We start from the raw sequence: 25,205 nt of genomic DNA, 5'->3' as shown, positions 1-25,205 counted from the left end.
TCCCTTAAGCTTGGAAGGCTTCACTTGATACGACGGTCATGGGATTACAGATATGTTTTTCATCTGCCTATTTTCCCGGACTTCCTACATTCATCTAATTGTTCTGCTCCTCCACGATTATGGATTCGTCAGAGAAGAGTGAACTGTTTAAATCTCCGACAACTGGAATTAATTTCACCGGATCGGACCTTGCTACCTCAGTCTCCTATGAACATGGCCCTGGTTAATGCTAGGTCCGTGTGCAACAGAACTTTCATTTTAAATGACTTTTCTACCAGACATAACCTGGATATTTTATTCCTGACGGAGACCTGGGTTAGTCCTGGTGAGTCAACCGTCTTCGAGGAACTCTGTCCACCGAACTGTTGTTTTATTAGTACTCCAAGGCCTTCTGGTAAGGGCGGTGGGTTGCTATGGTTTTTAAACAGTCACTGAACATTCGGAGAGTGTCTGTTGGGAGTTACTCGTCGTTTGAGGTACAGTGTGTTGTGTTAGAGTCGACCTCTTCCACGCTATTCTGTGCTTTGATCTATAGGCCACCTAACCCGGACAATGCCTTTTTAAGTGATTTTTGTGATTTTTTAATTTCTATTGTTCCGTCATATGATCGTTTGTTATTATCGGGTGATTTTAATGTGCATGTCTGCTGCCCTGGTCGACCCTTGGTTACTGAATTTTGTAATATCTTGGATTCCTTTGGTTTTATTCAACACATAAATCAGGCAACTCATGTCCTTGGTCATACACTAGACCTTATATTGTCATATGGAACCGCTGTTGATGATGTTAATATTGAAGATGCTTCCTTCTCTGATCACAAGCCCAGTGTTTTTAATGTCCATGCGTGAGCTCTGCCGTTATGACTAGGTCTTCAGGATATTATTCTCATTGTATTAATTCACTCACTGCCTCTCAGTTTAGTGAAAGTTTTCTAGCTAATGCTGTTGAAACATCTATCTTGAGTGCTTCAGAGTCTTCTTCTGGCCCTGATGATTTGATTGCCTTATTTTATACATTTTGCTCCAATATTTTAGACTCCATTGCCCCTTTTAAGCTGAAGCAACCAAATCGTAAATCTTATTACTGGCTCGACGATAATACTCGTTCTCTCAGACAGGCTTGTCATAGAGCTGAGCGGAGATGGAAGCATGATCAGTTAACTGTGTCCTTCCAAGTTTTTAAAAATTGTTTGTTTAACTTTCAGAGTGCAGCAAAGTCAGCTAGGTCTAGGTATTTCTCTGACTTAATTGCTACACACTGTCATAGACCAAAGATCTTATTCACCACGATAAATTCAATTATTAATCCGAGCTGCCAATTCCATGGGGAACCCTCGGCTGAACTTTGTGAGAAGTTTTTACATTTTTTTGCTGATAAAGTAATTACTATTCGTTCTTCCTTCACTTCACTTCCTTCACTTCTGCATTTCTCAGACCTGTCCCCAAATTCACTGGCTTTACCGGTTTCATTTGATCAATTTGAACACGTTTCTCTAAAGGAACTGTGTGATCTGGTTAACCAGATGAAAATATCATCCACGCCACTTGATGTTGTTCCCGCTGTGCTTATGAAAGCAACCTTTTCTGAAATTGGCCCCAGTATCCAAGTGCAAGTGTTGATAAATTCTTCTTTGGATGCAGGGGTGGTCCCAAATTGTTTTAAGCATGCTATTGTTCAACCTTTGCTTAAGAAACAGGGTTTGGATAATAATTATCGGCCTGTCTCTAAGCTACCGTTTCTGTCAAAGCTGCTAGAGAACGTAGTACAATCTCAATTGCTCCTGTTTTTAAACTCAGCTATGTTATTTGAATCTTTACAATCTGGTTTCACTGCTTTTCATAGCACGGAGTCTGCTTTGTTAAAAGTGTCCAATGACATTTTACTAACAGTGGATGCTGGTAAAAATCCTGTGTTGATGCTACTAGATCTTACAGCTGCCTTTGACATTGTAGACCATTACATACTTCTCTGGTGCTTAGAGCATCTGTTTAGTATCAAGGGCACTGCCCTACAATGGCTCAGCTCATATCTTAAGGACAGGTCTTTCTCGGTAGCGTTGGGTAATCTCTGCTCTTCTTCTAGTCCTATTATTAGTGGTGTTCCTCAAGGCTCCATTTTGGGCCCACTTCTTTTTAATTTATATGCAGCTGTTGGGGAATATTATTAGGCTCACAATGTCTCTTTTCATTTATATGCTGATGATACCCAGTTGTACATTCCTTTGAAAGCTGGTGACTCCATTCAGCCATTGTTGGACTGTCTGGATGACATTAAAAAATGGTTGACAAATAATTTCCTCTGACTTAATGAAGACAAAACTGAAATAATTGTTTTTGGCCCCCTGAGATTGAGAGATGGTCTAATTAACGAGCTCCATAAACACTTTCCCTCAATTTCTTCCCAGATTCGGAACCTTGGTTTCATTCTGGACTCAGAATTATGCTTAACCAAGCAGATAAATTTGGTCGTTAAGACTAGTTATCAGCTACGGATTATTTCAAAACTCAAAACATTTTTGTCTTTACAGGATTTGGAGAAGGTTATTCATGCTTTTATTACTTCTCGCTTAGATTACTGTAATTCATTATACTTGGGTCTTCCTCAGTCATTGCTGGCTCATCTTCAGATGGTTCAGAATGCAGCTGCAAGGCTGTTGACCAGGGCAAAGAAGTTTGGTCGTGTCACCCCAATTTTAGCATTGCTTCACTGGCTCCCAGTCCGTTTTAGGATTCAATTTAAGGTTCTGATGTTTGTTTTTAAAACTCTTAATAATCAAGCTCCTTCGTATCTTGTGGATCTTCCTAATCCACATTCATCAAACAGATGTCTAAGATCTTCTGATAGGTTTCTATTGCATGTCCCTGGTTCCCGGTTAAAAACAAAGGGGGATTGAGCTTTTGCCGTTGCTGCCCCCCGTCTATGGAATCAACTACCACTGGACATCCGCCTTGCACCTTCTATTACTACTTTTAAAAATAGGCTTAAAACATATCTCTTCTACCAGGCTTTTTGATCAAATTTTTAATTGTTTAAACAAATTTTTTATTGATTTTTTCTATTGTCTATTGTCTGCTTTTATTTGGTCTAATTCTGTTTCTATTTTACTTTCTGTACTCTGTTTAGCACTTTGGTCAGCGTTGCTGTGTCAAACGTGCTATACAAATAAATTTTACTTACTTACTTACTAAAGATTGCTAAGTTGTCTCAGTTTTTATTTGTAGTGTTTATTTGTATGTTGGTGGCCTGTTGATTGTAAAATACTGCTGTTGTGATTGTATCTTGAAACGGTTTATATCAATCGAATCACAAGAATCCTAGCTTTCCAAATATATTTTGTATGAGTACCTATGTACACACATAAGGTGTGTACAGCATAGTTAGTCCCACCGGTGGGATTGGAATTTACATCGTATCTGAAAGGTAAGAGAGTTACAAAATAAAAACTTATCACTGTGAAATGTTCTGCTCAAGTCATTTTTGCAAAGTTGGTTCCGCTTGATCATCGGTGATATGGTAAAACTGACGACATGCTGCTCATGAGCTTAGAATTGCTTTAGAAGCTTTGGAGACTAAAGCTATGCCAAGGGGAGTTACATTTCCGACACACACAAGGCTTTTGGCCAATCACAACACACCGGGTCAGCTGGCCAATCAGAGCACTCTGGGCTTTTCGGAAGGAGAGGTTTTGGAGAAATTGGAGTGTTTCAGGCAGCCAGGGAATATAGGTACTGCAATAATGTACATAACTTGAGAAATAATGCATTTTTTGAACATTAAAACAATAAACAAAAATAATTCATGTTTAAAAACATTTATGGCTTAGTGGTTAGCACATTCGCCTCACACATCCAGGGTTGGGGGTTCGATTCCCACCACGGCCCTATGTGTGGAGATTGCATGTTCTCCCTGTGCTATGGGGGTTTCCTCCCGCAGTCCAAAGACATGCATGGTAGGCTGATTGGCATGGCCAAAGCGTCTGTAGTGTATGAATGGGTGTGTGAATATGTGTGTGATTGTGCCCGTCCAGGGTGTACCCTGCCTTGTGCCCCATGCTCCCTGGGATAGGCTTCAGGTTCCCCATGACCCAGTAGGAGATAAGCAGTACAGAAAATGGATCGATGGGACTCTTTTAACAAAGAATTAAAAATAGAAAGCGACACTGAGCATTCACACACACACTCACACACCTTTGTACGGCATAGAATGTAGAATTATAAAGACAATTCTACCTTAAAAAATGACATAGTAGCTCCATCTTTTACTACTCCATATTCAATTTTGGTTTGTTTGGCCAGGTCATCAGCTGAGTCAATAGGAGAGTCCATTCTCTCCACAGTGAGGAAAGCTGCCAAGTTGGCTGTGTAGGAGGAGATGATGATAAGGGTGAAGAACCACCAGATGCCCCCAATAATCCGTGTGGAGAGAGCTTTGGGCATCAGCTCAGAACCTACGGTGGAATAAACAGTTCATTTTAATCCCTCAAACCAACTTTTAAGTACAGCAATAACATCAGAAAATTAAATAACAACCCTGATTGAAAAGTGGTGTAAAGCATTTAAACACAGCTAGGAAAAGACTGTAAATGAACTGCCAGAAAGGTCTGCAAATATGATGAATGTTGCATATTTGTTTTAACTTGGCCATGCCAATCGGAATGCAGGGGGAAAAATCAATAAGACATACTGAATAATCCAGCCAGACAAAATTACTTAAACTGAAATAAAATTTAATAAAATGTCTTTAATTGGGTCTATGAGTAATGGAATTTCTTCATGCAGTACAGAATAGAGGGAAGATGTGGGAAAGCCTCAAACTGTGAAATGCTAAAGGAGTATCTTTACATTTTCATCAAATTGAGAAAGGCACTATCATGACAAATGGAACTAATATTATAGGCAACATTTGTACATATATATTTTGCTACAATATATTTATTTTTTAGAACACCAAATTCTAACAGTACAAAACGTTCATATTTAGGCTTTAAGGAGAATCATTATATTTATATCAACAACATGCAGTAAGAAATAATGTGTTTAGATTTTCAATTCAGCATTACAAAAGCTACTAATGAACCATGTCATTTCCATTAAATGCATTAGCTGGAAACATGATGTACACCATCTACTGCACCCACAGGCTAGCGTTGCATTTTTGACACACTGCATGCTGGGCAGGATTGTGCACAGATGTAACTGCTAGGCTTTTGTGCTCTTCCTAAACCTGTTTCTGTGTGTAACCAGGCTGCAAGTAAAAACTGCTGATGTCATGAGAGCCTGTCAGAGATACTGTTGTAATACTGAAACTAAACATCTGCTCATTTCCATAAAAGAGTAGTGGAGGTAAGCTGCTAATCAGCATGTGGAACTGCTCTTATGGGAGTGATATTAATGTAGTGCCCTGCTTTTAACTTTCATTATCTCCCCGCACATGCCAAAAAGCTACAGTGTATCATTGCTAAGACCACATAGAATCATCAGATCTAACTAGCATATATGTATTGGGGAAATGAAAACAAAGCTATTTGAGACCTTTACAATCCAAATAATAATTTAAACAAAATAACAAACATCTCTCAAATTTCAATATACATGTATAAACAGAAACCAAACTTATTATTAAATTGGAATATAAAGACAGCATAAGAATAGGTTTCAGCCAACCATTCCATCAAACACATTTGTGAAAACAGTTTTGTTGTTGTTATGTTTTTTGTTTTTGTTTTTACTTGTATGTACTAAACCACTGGTGCATGTGCAAGATGTACTTCTGCGCATTTCTATTCTACTAATCCTCAAGATGAGGCATTGGGCAGGACTTTCTTCTGTCACACTCTACCCAGAAACACCATTATTTGCATTTTTACTAAATGAGACTGCTGTGAGCTGGCATACCCTTATTTTAAATACAGTGAATACAATGTACAGTGAATTTAAAATACAAGCATACAAGAGAAAAAAATTAAAGAGTTTAACATTTGAGGATGTCATACAAGTTAATACAATACATTTGACTAAAGACACTCTTAACTGATGTCACTTTTATTTCTTGCAGAAAATATTAACCTAATGCCATGCTAAAACTACACTATGTAACTTTGTGGATTTAAAGATTTGTAATATTGCAAGTAATATGTTATTTGTTTTTTTTTTCAATTATGTAGGTGCAAACAAAAATAACAAATTACTTCACAGTATGTCACATTAACCTGTGCTAGCACAGCCTTCACAATAACAAGCATTAGTTTTAAACCCCAAAATTGTCGCTTTTTGCTCCTAAATTGTGTTTGCTGACTTGAGGTTGACCATGGTGATATCTGATTTTCTACACTCTTTCCACAAAATAGAGCAGACTGTGAGTGCCAAGTGCAAGAAGTGTCACAGTTGTCAGCAGTTGACGCTTCATTTTTCATCAGTTACAGCACATCATAAAGAATGTTCTCATTGGGAGCAGACTACAGACCAAAATACGTGAAGTACAAGTTTTTAGATTAAGCTTAAGAGAAGTGTGTAATAGCCATGAGAGTGGCTAGACAACTCAACAGCTCACTGTGTAGTTAGCAGTCTGAACAATCAGCTAAAAGAAGGCACTGTACAAGTAAACTAAAATGTGGAAGAAAGAAGGTCACAATGGAGAATATGTGATAATACAACCTACCTTTCTAAACAAACACTCTTAATGGACAAGCAGTGTCAGGGAAGCTATCAAGATTAGACAACTGGGTAATAAAGCTACAAAGTGCACAAAAAGGCTAAGGTGGCCAGGTATAATTCCAGTAGCTAGCTAATTGGCAAATAGCTCTTATTTGTCAATAAGTAGAAACTCAAATCCACTACAAAGTCTCATCAAATAATATTTATTTATTTATTTGATTTAGCTCTACCTCTGTCATAGACAAGTTTTCAGGATCACTGAAAATGATTATTTGATTGGTTGGTTTGTTGACGGATCGATTGATCACTCATAATACACTGCAAAAAATTGCATCTCAGCTTATCTTGAATATCTTCATTTACAAGACCATTATAAATCAAGATTATTATGGGTCAAGCCCGAAGGAGTGCGGACCCCTATTGTTTTTGTTAGTTTTCTTCTTCTTCCTCTTATTAGTGGTGCTTGAAAAGCACTACTATTGTTCTTGTGCATACTTATTATTATTATAATTAGTGGTGCTTGAAAAGCACTACTATTGTTATTCGGCATACTTATTATTATAATTATTATTATAATTAGTGGTGTTTGAAAAGCACTACTATTGTTATTCGGCATACTTATTATTATAATTATAATTAGTGGTGCATGAAAAGCAATACAATTGTTATTTGACATACTTATTAGTGGTGCTTGAAAAGCACTACTATTGTTCTCTTGCATACTTATTATTATTATAATTAGTGGTGTTTGAAAAGCATTACTATTGTTCTTCGGCATACTTATTATTATAACTATTATTCTTCTTCTTCCACTTTTTTTTCGGCACGTAACTTGTCCCGCACCGTTTGTCGGAGATCGACGGGTGAGGTGTCAAATCGATCAGCTTATTGAGGAGAGGTGTGCTATGACTTTTATAAGCGATCGGAATGCCCGAATTCCCGCTACGGAAGCTCAAATTCGGAAAATTTCCCATAGACTTGCATTGAGTTTCGAAAGTATTGGCCCTCTAAACAGAAAGCTCTGTACACATACGGGTCTAAAATGTATTGGCACATGATCTGTTCAGCTCTCAGAAGTATTGGCACCCTATCTGGCGGGCTCTCGAAAGTATTGGCGCCTGTCCCTGTTTCGCCACCGCATTTTCACCGCGTTATTGGCGCCCGATCCTAATTTTGCCACGGCAAGCACCACTCACATTTTCTTCAGGAAATGTACCGGTCTAGTTATTATTATAATAATTATTATTATTCTTCCACTTTTTTTCGACGCGAAACTAGTCCCGCACTGTTTGTCAGAGATCAACGGGTGAGGTGTCAAATCGATCGGCTTATTGAGGAGAGGTGTGCTATGACTTTTATAAGTGATCAGAATGCCGGCGCACTACACGGCCAGTTCTAACAGTGCTGACACCCTAACTGTCCGGCTCTCGAAAGTATAGTCCCCCAACAACGGCAGCTCTCGAAAGTATTGGCGTCCCATCCGGGTTTCGCCACGTCAAGCACCATTCACATTTTCTTCAGCAAATATTCCAGTCTAGTTATTATTATTATTGCTCTTAAGTCTATGGCAGCCCATAGAACCACTTGTGGGAAAGTTATGAAATTTGGCCCACAGATAGAAGACAGTCTGACCTGTAAATTCAGTAAATTTGGAGTCTGTAACTCTCTCTAAATCTCTCAAGTGCTACCAACTGTCCAAATTTGTACTCACGTTTATGTTAATAACTTTTCATCAGTTTTTTCCTTTGATTCCTTGGCTCAAGATGATTCGATTGCACCCTATTTTCTATCATGAAAATGTATCCGCCATTTTTAATTTTCTGAAAAACCTACTTTTCCGAACTCATCCTAGGCCGTTTGTCTGATTTGCAAAAAAACTGGCCTGCATAATTTAAAGACACTCTTGACAAAAATTTATTAATAAAATTTTGATAAGCCATACCATTTTTGAATGGTGCTTCAATGAATTTGATGGACCAAAATGGACGTAAGGGTATTTCTCCATAATCCTTTAGTGTATTCATACCAAAGTTATTATTTGTATTAGACATCATGACTTGAGGGTGCCTGCTCAGTTTCGGAAAAGCACAACCTAGTTGTCACGAGATATGAAAAAAAGCTAATTTTCTGAACAGTTTCTAATAAAATCATCAAATTTCTCTCAATAGATTCAGTGGGGCATACCAAGTCCAAGGATATGAAAACTTCCTATGCCGGCTATTTTGGATGTCAGCCATTTTTAATTTAATCATAAAATCTTTACTTTACAAAGGACTTGGTGTATTATGAAACTCGGTATCTGTCTTTGATACCATACTGAAGGGACTCAAAAAGTTGCAGGACAGCGTCACCTTGTGGTCAAAAATTATATTGCTATTTCTATAAATGTTAATAGCTATTGGGACTCCTTTTGCTTACTGTCATGAGACTGGTCTTGATAGATTCTGTGGGTCATGCCTGGAAAAGTGATACCAATTATGTCATGCTTGAGTAAACTTCCTGCCCACCATTTTTAAATGTTTTGAAAACATACTTTTTCTAACTCAGTCTTCTAGACTGTTGGCGTGCATCATCTAGAGGCACTACTGAAAAAAAAATTATTCACAGAATTTTGATAAGCCATACCATTTTTGAATTGCGCTTTCGACGAATGAGCAAAATTGAGCTTGAGGCCGTATCTCTGTAACGCTTTGAGAGATTGAGACAAAACTTGGTACAGTATCTTACAAAAGTGAGTAGACCCCTCACATTTTTGTAAACATTTGATTATATCTTTTCATGTGACAACACCGAAGAAATGACATTTTGCTACAATGTAAAGTAGTGAGTGTACAGCTTGTGTAACAGTGTAAATTTGATGTCCCCTCAAAATAACTCAACATACAGCCATTAATGTCTAAACCGCTGGCAACAAAAGTGAGTACACCCCTAAGTTAAAATGTCCAAATTGGGCCGAAAGTGTCAATATTTTGTGGGGCCACCATTATTTTCCAGCACTGCCTTAACCCTCTTGGGCATGGAGATCACTGGAGTCCTCGTCCACGCCTCCATGACGACATCACGGAGCTGGTGGATGTTAGAGACCTTGTGCTCCTCCACCTTCTGTTTGAGGATGCCCCACAGATGCTCAATAGAGTTTAGGTCTGGAGACATGCTTGGCCAGTCCATCACCTTCACCTTCAACTTCTTTAGCAAGGCATTGGTAGTCTTGGAGGTGTGTTTGGGGTCGTTATCATGCTGGAATACTGCCCTGCGGCCCAGTCTCCGAAGAGAGGGGATCATGCTCTGCTTCAGTATGTCACAGTATGTGTTGGCATTCATGGTTCCCTCAATGAACTGTAGCTCCCCAGTACCGGCAGCACTCATGCAGCCCCAGACCATGACACTCCCACCTCAATGCTTGACTACGCAAGACACACTTGTACTCCTCACCTGGATGCTGCCACACACGCTTGACACCATCTGAACCAAATAAATTTATCTTGGTCTCATCAGACCACTGTTTGCGGGCTTTCTTGTGCATCATCATTAGAAGAGGCTTCCTTCTGGGACGACAGCCATGCAGACCAATTTGATGCAGTGTGCGCGTATGGTCTGAGCACTGACAGGCTGACCCCCCACCCCTTCAACCTCTGCAGCAATGCTGGCAGCACTCATACGTCTATTTCCCAAAGACAACCTCTGCAGATGACGCTAAGCACGTGCACTCAACTTCTTTGGTCGACCATGGCGAGGCCTGTTCTGAGTGGAACCTGTCCTGTTAAACCGCTGTATGGTCTTGGCCACCGTGCTGCAGCTCAGTGTCAGGGTCTTGGCAATCTTCTTATAGCCTAGGCCATTTTTATGTAGAGCAATAATTCTTTATTTCAGATTCTCAGAGAGTTCTTTGCCATGAGGTGCCATGTTGAACTTCCAGTGACCAGTATGAGGGAGTGTGAGAGCGATGACACCAAATTTAACACACCTGCTCCCCATTCACACCTGAGACCTTGTAACACTAACAAGTCACATGACACAGGGGAGGGAAAATGGCTAATTGGGCCCAATTTGGGGTGTACTCACTTTTGTTGCCAGCGGTTTAGACATTAATGGCTGTGTGTTGAGTTATTTTGAGGGGACAGCAAATTTACACTGTTATACAAGCTGTACACTCACTACTTTACATTGTAGCAAAATGTAATTTCTTCAGTGTTGTCACATGAAAAGATATAATCAAATATTTACAAAACTGTGAGGGGTGTGCTCACTTTTGTGAGATACTGTATGTGGCATCAGCATTAGGCCCTGAGGTTACCTGCAGCATTTTGGCATACTGCCCCCTACTGGTAAGGAGATAGCAAACACTGATTTTTGGATTCTAACTCTTGAGTGCTTTCCTGCATGATAACCATCATGCCCAGATGCTACCTGAGCAGTTTCAGAACATCACCACATACTGGACCAAAATTCTAAGGAGTAGTTATTTTTAGTTATTTTTAAAATATATGTTTTTTTTTATGATTTAAAGTTGACTTTCCAACTCCTCAAATACTGTTCATGGTACTCAAACCAAAAACATGTCACAAAGCTTCTTTTACTGCTCATGGTGCTGACAGTTGGCTTGACCCTGGTATTGCTGCTTGCAGATATATTTAAAATTAGTTGTAGTCATCTTTGTACTAATTTCAAGCTTGAAATAGTTTTGTTCTTTTGGCAGATAAGTTTCTGCCAATAAAATGAATCTGCCAATAGAGTAAGACAATTTAAAGCTTGAAATGAGTAAAAATATCTAGATATAATCTTGTATTTGGTTTATTGCCATTGTATTATATATATATATATATATATATATATATATATATATATATATATATATATATATATATATATATATATATATATATATATATAGTACATTTGACTGTATTGAATATATTTTCACTTAGTAAGATGAAATCTTTTACAGTGTAGACTAATAAAGTAGGCTTTGTCAGGAAAGAAAGGTTGTTTTTTTTTTTTTGTTTTTTTTTACAACAACAACAAAGTTTATTTATATAGCACATTTAAAAACAGCAAAAGTGCTTTACATGCCAAGGACCTAACAATACAATATAAATAATATGATTAGACACACTAAGTACAGTCAAAAGCAAGAGAGAAGAGGTAAGTCATCAAATAAGATTTAAAAGCATCAAGGGTAGTACAGGCTCTAATGTGAAATGGCTACCCATTCCAGAGACATGGGCCTCAACAGAGAAGGCTCTATCTCCTTTTGATATTAAGCGAGACCTAGGAGTAATTAAATGAAAACTCTGTGATGACCTTAAAAGTCTAGAAGACGTATATTACTGAAGGAGTTCCGCATTGTAGGAGGTGCCAAGCCATTTCAAACCTTATAAACAAATAGTAAAACCTTATATTGAATACTGAATTACTGAATTTAGAGAGATGCCAACACAGGTGAAATACTAGTTTCCTAGTCCCTGTCAAAAGCCTGGCTGCAGCATTTTGGACTAACTATAGACATGTTAATGATGCATGAGAAATACCATTATACAATGAATTACAATAATCCAATCTGGAAGAAATAAAAGGATGTATAACAACCTCCAGATCCTTAAAAGACAAAAAAAGGGTTTCAACTTCACAATAGCCTTTAGTTGAAAAAAGCCACTTCTTTCCACGGAATTTATATGCCTATCAAACTTTAAGTTGGAATCAAAAATCACGCCAAGATTCCTTGCCTGATTGTGTAATTTAGATGTGAAAGGGCCTAGGTGATTAATTATAGATTTAGTAGAACTATGGGGGGCAAACACTACCACATCAGTTTTAGAATCATTAAGCTGAAGAAAATTTGTTGTCATCCATTTTTTTTTATATCATTGAAACAGTAAAAGGGTGATTGTAAAACAGAATTGTTCCCTGGCTTTAAAGGGAGATAAAGCTGAGTATCATTAGCATAATGATGGTAAGATACAGAATATTGTGTTTTTTGACAAATATGGGCTAAAGGAAGCATATATAAAGAAAATAAAACTGGACCCAGTATGGAGCCTTGTGAAACTCCACTGGTAATAGGTGCAGAGGAGGAAGAAACATTACCCAATTCTATAGAGAAAGATCTCCCTTTAAGATAAGAGGAAAACCATTCAAGGGCAGTCCTTTGAATTCCTTCCTACTGTCCTAAACGCTCTAACAAAATTTCATGATCAATAGTGTCAAAGACAGCACTTAGATCAAGAAGGACTAGAATTGCACAGTTTCCTGAATCAACAGCTAGCAACAGGTTGTCAAGCACTTTAAGGAGAATCAACTCCGTGCTATGTTATGCCCTAAATCCAGACTGCAATTTATCCAAAATACCATTTTCATTTAAAAAAGAGAGCCGATGATAAACAACTGTCTCTAGGATTTTCGATAAAAACGAGAGTTTAGAAATTGGTCGATAATTACTTTGGATCCAGGTTGGACTTTGGAGGTTGCACCACAGCATGTTTAAAACAGGATGGCACAGTACCACTTAACAAACTGCATTTCAGTATCGACAATAGACTTAAACCAACGGCATCCATAAATTGGATAAAAAGGCAAGGGGCAACAATATCTAAAGAACATTGTGAAGGCTTCATTTGCTGGACTAAATCCACTGAGCAAGAGAGTGATACAGGTTCAAACTCACATAAGTGGGCTACTAATGAAGGTGGGCTAATATAGTCTTTAAAATGATCTTGATCATGATCAGAGGGTGAAATACTAGATCTAAGAGCATTAATTTTATTTGTGAAAATCTTTTAAAAAATATTCACAGGCTGCCTGAGTAATTTCAGGGAATGTACTTTTGACAGGATTTAGCACTGAATTTATTGTGCTAAATAAAGCTTTTGGCCTATTGGAATAATTTTTTATAAGATCTGAAAAAATAATGTGCCTTTGCAGGTTTAACCGACTGCTGATATTTGATCATGCAATCCTTTACCATGTCATAAGACACTTGCAGTTTATCTTTCTTCCATTTCCTCTCTGCTTTCCTCCGCATTTGCAGAAGACCATGAGTATCATTATTGAGCCATGGCTGGGGTCTAATTTTTGGAGCTAAAGTTTTAAAAAGGAGCACAACTGTTCATAATGACACTACAAGTAGAGTTAAATATTGATAATAATTTGTTTGAACCCAAACCAGAAAGTGTAGTGACTAAGGTACAAAATAGCGGAGCAGATTACATGCCTCAGAAAACTGGCAAACTGTTGAGGAATTTATAAAACGGACACGGAGTCTGAAAGTTCTAGGGTTAACCAATGAGTTGGAGAAATTAGTCTTAAAGCTAACTGACTTGTGATCAGAGAAGCCAACATCCTTTATTTCCACATTATAAACTGGAACACCCAAGATAAGACCAGATCCAAAGTATGACCTTGCTTGTGAGTAGGACTTAATACAGCCTGAGTAAAATTACATGAATCAATAAGATGTAAAAAATTAAGTAACTATAGGCTTACTAGGAGAGCAAACATGTATATTAAAATCACCAAGTATTAGAATGCTGTCAGAATTAGGTACATCAACAGATAAACTCTGAAAATTCTTGAATAAAAAATTTGTTATAATTTGGGGGTCTATATATAAGTAAATGGACTATTCAAATCTATCTTAAACAGCTGTAACTCAAAGCTAGAATAGTTTCTACAACTAATAAGCCGCATTTGATTCAATTTCTGAATATTGTAGCTGTTTTTATTAGTTTTGGGGAGGAGATGTTGGTGGTGGTTGCTGTTAATCACTGGCTTAAATGACACCATTATTGATAATAGCTATGCCAAACAAATGTGACCTGACAACTATGACACTGAATAAATATTTTAGGCTTTCCAGGATGACCTGCAGGGGAAGCACATATTTTTTTTTCTCTGATGACTCAATAATGTCTGTTTAATTTCTGAACAGAATTATTAGTGCAAATATAAGGAATAACAGCAGCGACAGCCATTACAACAAAATCTGTGGAAAAAGATCTGAGGAAGTGAGGCTTGCAAGATGCCAAACAAGCACCACTGCCAGAACAGAGAGAGGTATTTGAAACACAGGGGGTTTTGAAATGTCATGTGGGTGTTGCATATTGACTTTGCCTCCCTGCTTTCTATTAGACTGCACTACTCATGAACTACTTATCTGTATCTCTGAACAGTGGCAAATTGATAGGGATTCCAGGCAGTTTGAGGGTGGAGCAGCAGCTTAATGAATTGTGTCTGACATTTGCGATCCTTACAGGCAGAGATTCACCATGGAGAACTCTCCGTTTGTAACTTTACATGAGCTTAAACATTTCATTACTTGTTCTTTGTCCCCTGCCTACTTTATTATGGTTGCTTCATTTTTGGGGGCATCAGTTGCTAATGTGTGCCCATGAGGGGTATCGTGTACAAAAACATCAGGCTTGCGTGTCTCTAATAGCTTTTCTCTTCCACTAATTTTGTGAGGCTGCAACTAAAAGGAGAAGGGAGGAAATTAAATGGCATTCAGGCAAGAATGTTTGCAGAGGCAGTGAATGTTGGATGGTGGTGAGATGCCAAATAATGGTTGACATGTTTGTGATGTTTAAAAGAAAATTTAGACCCCCCCCCCCCAAAAAAAATATATAAATAAATAAATAAATAAATATGTATGCTAATCAGACATGATCACAACAAAACCTCAGGAAGATTTTATGGCTGTTCTGAAAATGCTGGGAAACAGAATCACAGGGGGAGGTTTGTTGGTGGACATCTAGGCAAGAGCAGATGGTAAGTATTCTCTGCAAAGTGTGCATGTGTGTGTGTGTGTGTGTGTGTGTGTGTGTGTGTGTGTGTGTGTGAATGTAATGCCAAGACAGAATCACAGTCATTTGTGATGTTTGATTCTAACCCCAACTCAATGTCAACAACATGAGAGAAGTATTCCTGATGGAAGCCACATTTCACAGAAACAAACTCTACTGATATCTTTTCAACCTGCCAGAGCATGTGATGGCTGTCTGACACATTTTCTCCTCATATTGGCATGATGCATGGCAACATCTTTCCTATGTCTGCACTTGAAGCCTGAACTCCACATACTCTTGATGGGAAGGGGTTCTTTGGAAGCAGCCACATTATGCTGCTGTCAGTTGAAGGCTTGTTAAGAACACATTATACACAGACTACATTACCTTGCTGCATGAGGGAGCCCACACCAAACCAGAAGCTGTTCAGGAGTGTAAAGTTGTTCTCCACCACATCAGAGCTTGGGTTGCATGGATGAGCATCATACCACTCATAAGGGCTAAATCTGCAGAAGAGATATAATAAGCATTATCCATATGGAATATAGTCTGACTTTTCTACTAATTTCACTTTAAGACTAATAAATCCAATCAGTTTTACCTATATTATATTTTTAGTTTTATTGTGACACATCTTCACAGTGGCAGATAGCACTGTAGCAGTAGCAGTTGGATAAGGATACAATGAGATGTAACTGAATGAAATGTACTATGTAATTTTGATTGGCACTGATGCTTACAATAGCTTACATAAAGCCGAATTAGTTACTTCTGAGTTAATTAGTATGTACTAGGAGTGATACAGCAAAGCTGTATATCATGACATTTTCAAGGTATTGCCCAGTAATATATATCATGGTATGCATACACTATATGCCCAAAGGTATGTGGACACCTGGGGCAGTGTCATGCTAGATTATGTTTGGCCATTTTAGGTCCAACTTGTGTGACTTTTGTGCATGCAGTTTTCCACAAACAAGAACAACAACAGCATTTGTGCTAAGAATGACAAAGAAGAATCTGCCGTGGCTGATATACAGAGCATTGTTGTATGGATTAATCTTAAGGCTGCATCTATTACACATTAAGATGAGATTATGGTGTCAAATGCCTTAGGACAGTGGTACACACCTGTAGGACTGGAGTCCAGCAGAGTTTAATTTCCCTGTTCAAAGACAGCAGATTCAACCCACCAGTTAATTACCAGGTTTAGTAGGTGTGTTCAAGTAGGAAAAATCCCCAAACTGTGCAGGACCCCAGGATTGGATCTGTGCATTCCTGCTGTAGAATTTATGCAAATGCATGTTTGAGGGATCTAATAATAATAATAACTTGTTGGTTGTAGTGCACACTGGCATGGCACTTTCAGCATTCTAGTGTAGTAATGAACTGAGGCACTTGAATCCACACAGCCCTCATATAATCTTCTTGTTTTAAAGTACTTAACCTGAATCTGTCCTTAAATCTCATAAAATATGTTGTGTTCTAGCGTTAGCATTGCTTCTTGAAGTCGTATTTATTTAACAGCCAAATGCATTATTTAGTGTAAATTGACAAACAACATTTTAATGGGAATTCTTGAGAGAGAGTGATAGAGGGGACTGATAAAAAAAAGAGTCTATATTGTTGACTATCACTCATGTAAGTGCTGCCTCTTAACTCAACATTAGAAACCACTGGGGTATTTGCCAAACAAAGCCATGAACAGAAAAAAATAGTAAATGCTTTAGCATAATATCTGATTCTCTTGTAATAAAGGAATTATCCCTCTATCAAACTCACATTCACACAAACCCCTTTCTCTGTCTTGTGTCTGTTTTAGGTGAAAGGACATTGCAGTGTAATGTGTTCTCAGATGGAGACATTAAATCAACAGATCTTATTGTTGTCTGAACATTATGCAATGGACATTTGAGACAGAGTTCCTGCTCAAGACTGACCACGTTTTGATTTATCTCTAGTATTAGTCAAGGCTAGACTAGACATTGATATTTCTGTCAGCTTGTTAGATAGAGATATGTACATCTCTTTAACCTTGTCTTTCCATATCATTAAACTATTAATGCATCGCATACAGTATGCTCATCAACCACACAATCTGGGCAACTTCTGGAAAATGAATGAAAGCAAAATTATTAACTTCATAATTAAACACCAGCCAAATTTCTCCAGCTGCTTGCTTGCTAAAAATCAAGTTGATCTAATGTTACATTCATTCATTATTTTATTACATTCATTTTACATTAATCATTTTATTCTTTTATTATTATTTCCACTAGGGATGCACTGAATGTTCGGCAACCGAAATTATTGGCCGAAAATAGCAAAAAAAGCATTTTCGGTGTTTGGCCGAATAAGTGAAAAGGCCGAATAAATTTGACCGGACAATGACGCAACCAAATAGCCTAGCAACCAGAGTGAGACACGCGAATGTCATACCTCATGAGGGGGCGCGCACATGCACGAGCTACGTGCTCTTCGGATGTTTACTGTGGACACGTGCATTTGTTTTGAAACTGTTCCGGAGCATGTTTCTGTCAGGTTGCGAGACGTAAGGGAGTAGAGTATGGAAGCAGGTAAAGACGCATTTATTTAAGGGCAGGCAGACAAATCCAAATCGTAATCCGAAAAACTTAGTCAATAGAGGCAAAGGGTCGGGTGATCGGCAAACAGGCATAAATGGGGCAAAGCAGGAATCAAAGTCGCGGTCACAGAAAACAGGGTCAAAACACAAAACAAGAAACATGAACTAGTACTATGGACTGGGAGCGGAAAAACCAGCGGGGACTAAATGGACTAATCTATAGTTTAAACTAACTAAATCTATCAAGGAACATAACATTAACAACGTATCTAACTATACTATATCTGCTATAATACTCTGCGTGGTGTACAGGGATGCGAGCGGCATATATCCCGAGTATAACCAGCCGTATAGAACCGAATAGAACCATTTTTTGCACTCGTCAATGCACTTTTTAATGCACTTTTTGTTGTAGGCTACAGAGTGTTCCATTCTTTCAGCAGTCAGTCATAGGCCTAACATAGGCTATTCAAGGAGGGCTCAAAGATGACCATATCAAAATATTTTTATTTTACTAATTTATTTAAAGTTATATTGTCCCTTGTTGGTAGCCTATGCCAGCTGGAATGAAAAAAAAAATGTTCAGTGTTAAATAAATATTTTGAAATTGAAGTTTTTGTATTTGATTTTTTCTTTGAAAAGCAAGACATAATAGTAAAAAGCACATTTTGACTATTTAATTTATGCAATGGTGAAAAAAATGGAAAAATAAATGGAAAAACGCGAAAAAACGTGTTCGGTATTCGGCCTTCGGCCAGGTTTTTCATTATATTCGGTTTCGGCTTCGGCCAAAAATTTTCATTTCAGTGCATCCCTAATTTCCACCATGTATGACTGCTTTCTCTTCATGTCTGTCCTCTTCATTTTCATTGTACTGTATGTATGTTTATTGACAGAAACATGCAAATGCCATGGCATGCACCTTTTTATGATTTCTATGATGTCTACAGAGCTACAGAGATTTGATATCTTTGGCAAATACATATAGTATGTAATGCAACTGATAAGTAATGCTAATATCTAATATTTAATTTTTTTGTATGTACAGTTCAGAAAATAAATTAATGTTTTTATTTGCACACAATTTAGTTTAATAGGGCTAAGAGGAAAAAAAATAATGCATGCAATTTACTTTATTCATGCTCCTAGTTTGCTATTTAGAATTTTCAAATGAATAAAATTGTGCCCACATTTTGGTTAATTTGCACACTCCTCTAAAGATAATGTGCCCATAATATAGTCAAGCTGCCCAAGCAGTCATCTGCCTCAGCTGTGCTACAGCTCAGGTGTAGTTCATAAGTCTCTGTTATGGATAGACATTCTTTAATTAAAGTATACTTTTGTCACTGGGGTTCGTTATGAAGACATACTGAGAGCACTTTCCTCCCATGACACTATTGTGAGCAACAGGACTCTAATGAAGATATTGAGTGTGCATGGGCTTCACCACCTTCAAAATGCTGATTTGGATCAAGTCACTGAATTTATATTGAATCTGTTGCATAGCAATTGGACATTACACAGCTATAGATGGATGTATAGAAAGTGTTCCATAGGCATGTTATCTTTAGAGCAGCACACAAATGAACCAAAATATGGGCAAAATTTGATATTATAAAAAAAACCCAACATTTTATATTATAAAATATTATTCTGAGAACACAAAATACAAAAGTTAAGAGCATGATTAAAGTAAATTGTACATAAATTGTACATTATGATTTTGAGACCTCAATTTAGTACATTATTCAGATTTGAAACTAAAATGTGCACATGAAATAAATAAACAAATAAGTAAATAAATAATAATTATTATATATATATATATATATATATATATATATATATATATATATATATATATATATATATATATATATAGAGAGAGAGAGAGAGAGAGAGAGAGAGAGAGAGAGAGAGATAGGGTTTCTTTTCTTTTTTTTGTACTATTTCATGGTCTCTCCGGGGCTATGTATATAATAGTCTATTTTTGATTAAAAAAAAGGAATTGTCATTTGTCCTCCTCCTCCTCCTCAGTCTATATGCACAGACTGTATAGAGGCACCTGAAGCAGTAGATCTCAGAAAATTGAAACTTGGGGCAATGTGCAGGTATTTGAGCAGATAAGGGCAGGAAAAGGCAGAGAGAGGACATGTCCATTATTCCACTATTGCTGGCGCTTATCCACACTAGTGAGATATTGAAGTCTTAAATTATAATCTGTATTCCATGGCTATTTTTAATCTTTTTTTTTTTTTTTTTTCAAATTTCAAATGTATATTTATTTACTGGAGCTTTGCAGTGATGGATTCCACCACTCCTAGGCTGCATTCTTAAAATGAATTTCAATGCTCAGTTTGTTGCAATTAGTTTATACTTTTTTTATGTCATACCCATGTCTGCGTTTCCTCAGAGTTCTCCAGTTTCCTCCAACCCCTAAAACAGTAGGGGCACTGGCTATGCTAAACTGTCCCTGATTGTATGAGTATGAGTGAAGGCGTGAAGTGTGCATGCCTGCTACCCATGAGTCTGTGTGAATGTGTGTGTGCCTGGTACCCTGTTATGAATTGGCATCCCATCTCGGATGAGTTCACCCACCTTGCACCGAGTGTTTGCTGGGATAGGCTCTGGATTCACTACAACTAAATACAAATGAGCTCAGTATGTAAGCATTACTAATTGCATTACAATGTAGTAATTGTAACTGCCTCAAAGACAGTAAGTCACTGTGCCAGCAGAGCTCCTTACAAGGTCTGTAAAATGCAGACAAAAACTTTGAGGCTCTCTAAGATACAAATCTAAGGATTTGTTGTCTGTGTGTCTGTGTGTCTGTGTGTGTGTGTGTGTGTGTGTGTGTGTGTGTGTGTCTGTGTATATATACAGTGCCCTCCACTAATATTGGCACCCTTGGTAAATAGGAGCAAAGAAGACCGTGAAAATTTTGTCTTTATTGTTTAACCCTTTGATCTTTTGTTTAAGAAATTCACAAAAATACTCCGCTCTCATGGATATCAAACAATTGCAAACAAAAAACAGGTTTATCAAAAAAAAAAAAACTTTGTTAAACATAGTTGTGCAACAAACAATTATTGTCACCCTTTTAGTCAATACTTTGTGCTACCTCCCTTTGCCAAGATAACAGTTAGAGTCTTCTCCTATAATGCCTGATGAGGTTGGAGAATACATGTCAAGGGATTGGAGACCATCCTTCCATACTGAATCTCTCCAGATCCTTCAAAGTTCGAGGTCCACGCTGGTGAACTCTGCTCTTCAGTTCACCCCACAGATTTTCTATGGGTTTCAAGTCAGGGGACTGGGATGGCCATGGCAGGACCTTGATTTTGTGGTCAGTAAACCATTTTTGTGTTGATTTTGATGTAAGTTTTGGATCATTGCCCTGCTGGAAGATCCAACCATGGCCCATTTTAAGCTTTCTGGCAGAGGCAGTCAGGTTTTCATTTAATATCCGTTGATATTTGATAGAGTCCATGATGCCATGTATCCTAAGAAAATATCCAGGTCCTCTGGCAGAAAAACATTAAAGAGCCAAAACCATATTTAATCATGGACATGAGGTACTTTTCCATATGGCTACCTCTCTGTGTGTGCCAAAACCAACTCTGGTGTTTATTGGCAAAAAGCTCTATTTTGGTTTCATCTGACAATAGAACCTGATCTCAAGTTCCAATAGTAATTTTTTTTTTATAGCTGCTTCCCATTTTGTGAAGTTAAACAACCTTTCACCGCACATCACAGCTATATTCTTTCGTCCGTACTTACTATTCCAGCGACCAGAATTCAAGCCTCAGCTCAACAAACTATTTTTTAAATGTCTTGTTTTTTTTTCACTGTAGAAAGTTCATTAATGTAACATTGAATGAATTCCACGTGAAAAAAAGTGACTGGAGGCCCATGACAATTAGAAAGATTCAGGTAATGGACTATTAGCAAGTTATTTCATTCATTCTTATAATTCCACAATTATTATGTTTTTTTCTTCACTATTTAGCTGTCCTTTTATTTTAAGGATCTAATAAATTGCACATATAAAATAATTTACAAGTGTCTTGTTTGTGATTTTTAGGTTATTCGTCATTTTGTACAGCTTCTAACCATCAAATCAAAACAGACTTGTGATTTGATGACATAATGCTTATTTATTCAGAAACAGAAGTAACTAAATATAAAAATGCTACTTTTAATTTTAACTATGACATAGTGCTTTCAGTTGATGGACACCCCATTTATATTTTTGATGAGCTGCAAAGATATTCAAGACAACTATATTATATATATTTTTAATTTAATATATAAAACTGTTTTATTCACAGGTGTCATGTTTGTGACTTTTATTCGTTATGGAGAATATTTAGATCAAACAATGTAAAGAAATAGGTGCATTTTTATAGCCTATCATTTAATTTTCCAGTTTAACCTTTGTTTAACTGTAGATCAAAAAATAAAGGAATGCTTTATAACATTATTTTACAATGACACAAGTCTCTGCCTATTCCAAATGCAGTTTGACATTTTCCATCTTCAGAACACTGAACAAATATTGTTCATGCTAGGGAAAAAATATGTTACTATATTGTTTGCAATTTTATAATAGGTCTTCTTTAGCAACTGATAATTTCTTACTGACCTATTTCACTGTCCCACCAGTTACAATTGTGACTAAGAATTTTTTTTTTTAAGTTAGTGAAAGTACCACCAAATTTTAAAAACTTTTATTAGAAAAGTTTGTTTAATTGAGCAATACAGGGAGTAAAATGCATATACTCACTTACTGTAGTTTCAATAACTTTGGATTCACATGCAAATGTACTGGGTGATTAATAACCAATTATCACATTTAAGTAATCCTATCTCTTGCCTCATCAAAATGAAGGGAGGAGCAGAAACATAAAACTTAGAGTCATATAAATTCTATCCAGGTCAAGTTATTTGTACGTATTTGCAGTCTATGACATCGAAGTGGAGGCAAAAGCATTTTACTCAAAGAGAAGCACTGCTAAGAGGTGATAATAGTCGGGGGGAAGGGGGGATTCATCCTCTTCAAAAAGACAAAGAATTTCTTTGTTGCTGAATCTAATCTTACAGAAGCCCTAAGCGGCCATGCATTATTATTTTCTCTTTGCCTTTATGCTCCCCGCAGCGAGTGTCCTGCAACTTGTACACATGGTATACTTTTTGGGTATAAAATTAGTATATTAGAGAAGCAGAGTCTCTCAGAAGTAAAGATGGGCAGAGGTTCACCAAACTTTTTTGAGATGTTTTGCAGCCATCAAATTCAAAATTACCTTATTTTTCCCTTAAAATTGTACATTTCCTCAATTTAAACATTTGAAATGTTATCTACATTTTATTGTGAATAAAATATGGATTTATGAGATTTGTATTGTATTCTATTTATATTTACATTTTACACATCTTTTATATGGTGATGCTGACAGTTTAGCCAGAAACACCCACAGGTGCCTTTGCTTTCAGCAGAGGGAAAGCCATGCATGGCCCCAAGCCATGCATGGGGTTTAGTCATGTAAAAAATCAGGTTGCTGGTGCTGCCATCCTTATGGAGGTCTACAGATAGAGTCTCTGGATTTTCTGTCAGTCTCTTGTTTTGTAAACTTTTCGTGAAGTTTCATTTGAAAAATATTTTGGATAGTTCAGTGGAATGGCCTCCACACTTTGGGTCTATGTGGGCCTAGGGTTATGGGCCATTTGCACCTGTACTTGGGGTTGGGTGTGGATAATTCCTGCTATTATTTTGGCCAAGACATTTTCACACCTTCCTTTTCACACCTCCAACATGTAGGTTGGCTGGTCAGGTAGAGCTGAACCCTGGTAGAACAACTGTTCAGTCGGGATAAATATGTGGTGGAAAGTAAAAGTAATAATATTAATAATTACTTGACTAAGAGTAATAAAGTATGAGATGAGAAGATTACTAAAGTTACTAATTACAAATCGAGGGAAAATCCTGAATTTTAGACTACATGGAGAACTCTGTGTGTGTGTGTGTGTGTGTGTGTGTGTCCTGACACGCTCACTTATTCCTCCTCTCCAGGACGCTAAAAACTTGAGCGGTTGTTGTGTCAGACCACTGCAGCGTATCGCGAGGCTCGTGACCTCATTATACGTCATTTAAAAGAATTATTAAAACTACATACATTAATAATTAACAGTAATGGAGGAACGGCACCGAATGTAGAGAGGTAAAAGTACATTTCTGTGATCAAAAATGAACTTGAATAAGAGTATAAGTATGGCCAGTTATCTATTTTTTTTTAAAATTACTGAAGTAAATGTAAGTAAATGTAGCGTGTTACTACCCATCTCTGAGTACCTGTGTTAGTCAGAATGTGTAAATCACCTTGTGAATATGCTGTTTCTGTTACAACACATTTGATAAATGTTGCCACATATTTAAATTAATACATAAAATCTTTGAATATCTGACTTAATTTGATAGATTCACACAGTACAGTACAATATAACTCAATTCAATGATGTGGAACCGAGGTACGAATTAAGTAAATTCAATGAGCTTTTTTTTCAGTGTGTGGACTTCTGTGTTCACTTTAAACCAATTCTTAAATCACTTTTAATCTAAGAAAAGAACAAAAGTTCCATTGGCTATAAAGGAGAAGATGGAATTCTTTCAACGTTACCTTGAGGAACATTCTACAGTAAAAAAAAAAAACCTGCTCATTTAAAAAACCTTAAACTGAGCTGGGACTCGGACCCTGGCTGCTGGCTTACTAAACCTGCATGCTACCCAAATAAACCTACCCCCCATACATTAATATAGTTATCTATAGTACGGGACTCGACCACGCTCACTCCTGTAACTAGAAACTCGTTTAAATTAGGTTTATCGTACGTGTTCATGAGAAACGCAATATTTTTATGTAAACCATACGTCATATTTTTTCTTAAATCTAACCACACATTATATTTTTTTCAGGCTCGACAACCTTTAATGTGCTCTGCTACTTGTTGCAAAATGGTTCTGAGAGAGGTTCACAGATCCGCGGGCCAAGCACTGTTAAGAAACGGGAGGTGAGGCAGAAGCAGGTGCAGATCAATGTCTTTATTTCACACAGCAGATAAACACAGGAAACGCGGTCTATACTGGACAAGATTAATGAGGTTAAACACAGAACCAAAGTCGAGGCAAGGAACGAG

The 25,205-nt window shown here is 37.3% G+C and overlaps 1 protein-coding gene across 1 annotated transcript in view; it reads right to left on the bottom strand.

Moving 5' to 3' along the window:
* Window positions 1–25,205, bottom strand: part of grik3 (glutamate ionotropic receptor kainate type subunit 3) — a 144,734-nt gene that overhangs the window by 11,143 nt on the left and 108,386 nt on the right. The window contains exons 12-13 of the mRNA XM_047157198.2: window positions 15,818–15,936; window positions 4,230–4,447 (exon numbers count right to left, since the gene is read on the bottom strand). Of these exons, the coding sequence (XP_047013154.1) occupies window positions 4,230–4,447; window positions 15,818–15,936 (337 nt within the window). The remainder of the gene's footprint in view (window positions 1–4,229; window positions 4,448–15,817; window positions 15,937–25,205) is intronic.

Source organism: Ictalurus punctatus, chromosome 1, assembly GCF_001660625.3.
Source record: "Ictalurus punctatus breed USDA103 chromosome 1, Coco_2.0, whole genome shotgun sequence".
Classification (NCBI taxonomy): Eukaryota; Metazoa; Chordata; class Actinopteri; order Siluriformes; family Ictaluridae; genus Ictalurus; species Ictalurus punctatus.
Note: the sequence above shows the minus strand (reverse complement) of the source record. Positions and strands in the feature narration are given on the sequence as shown.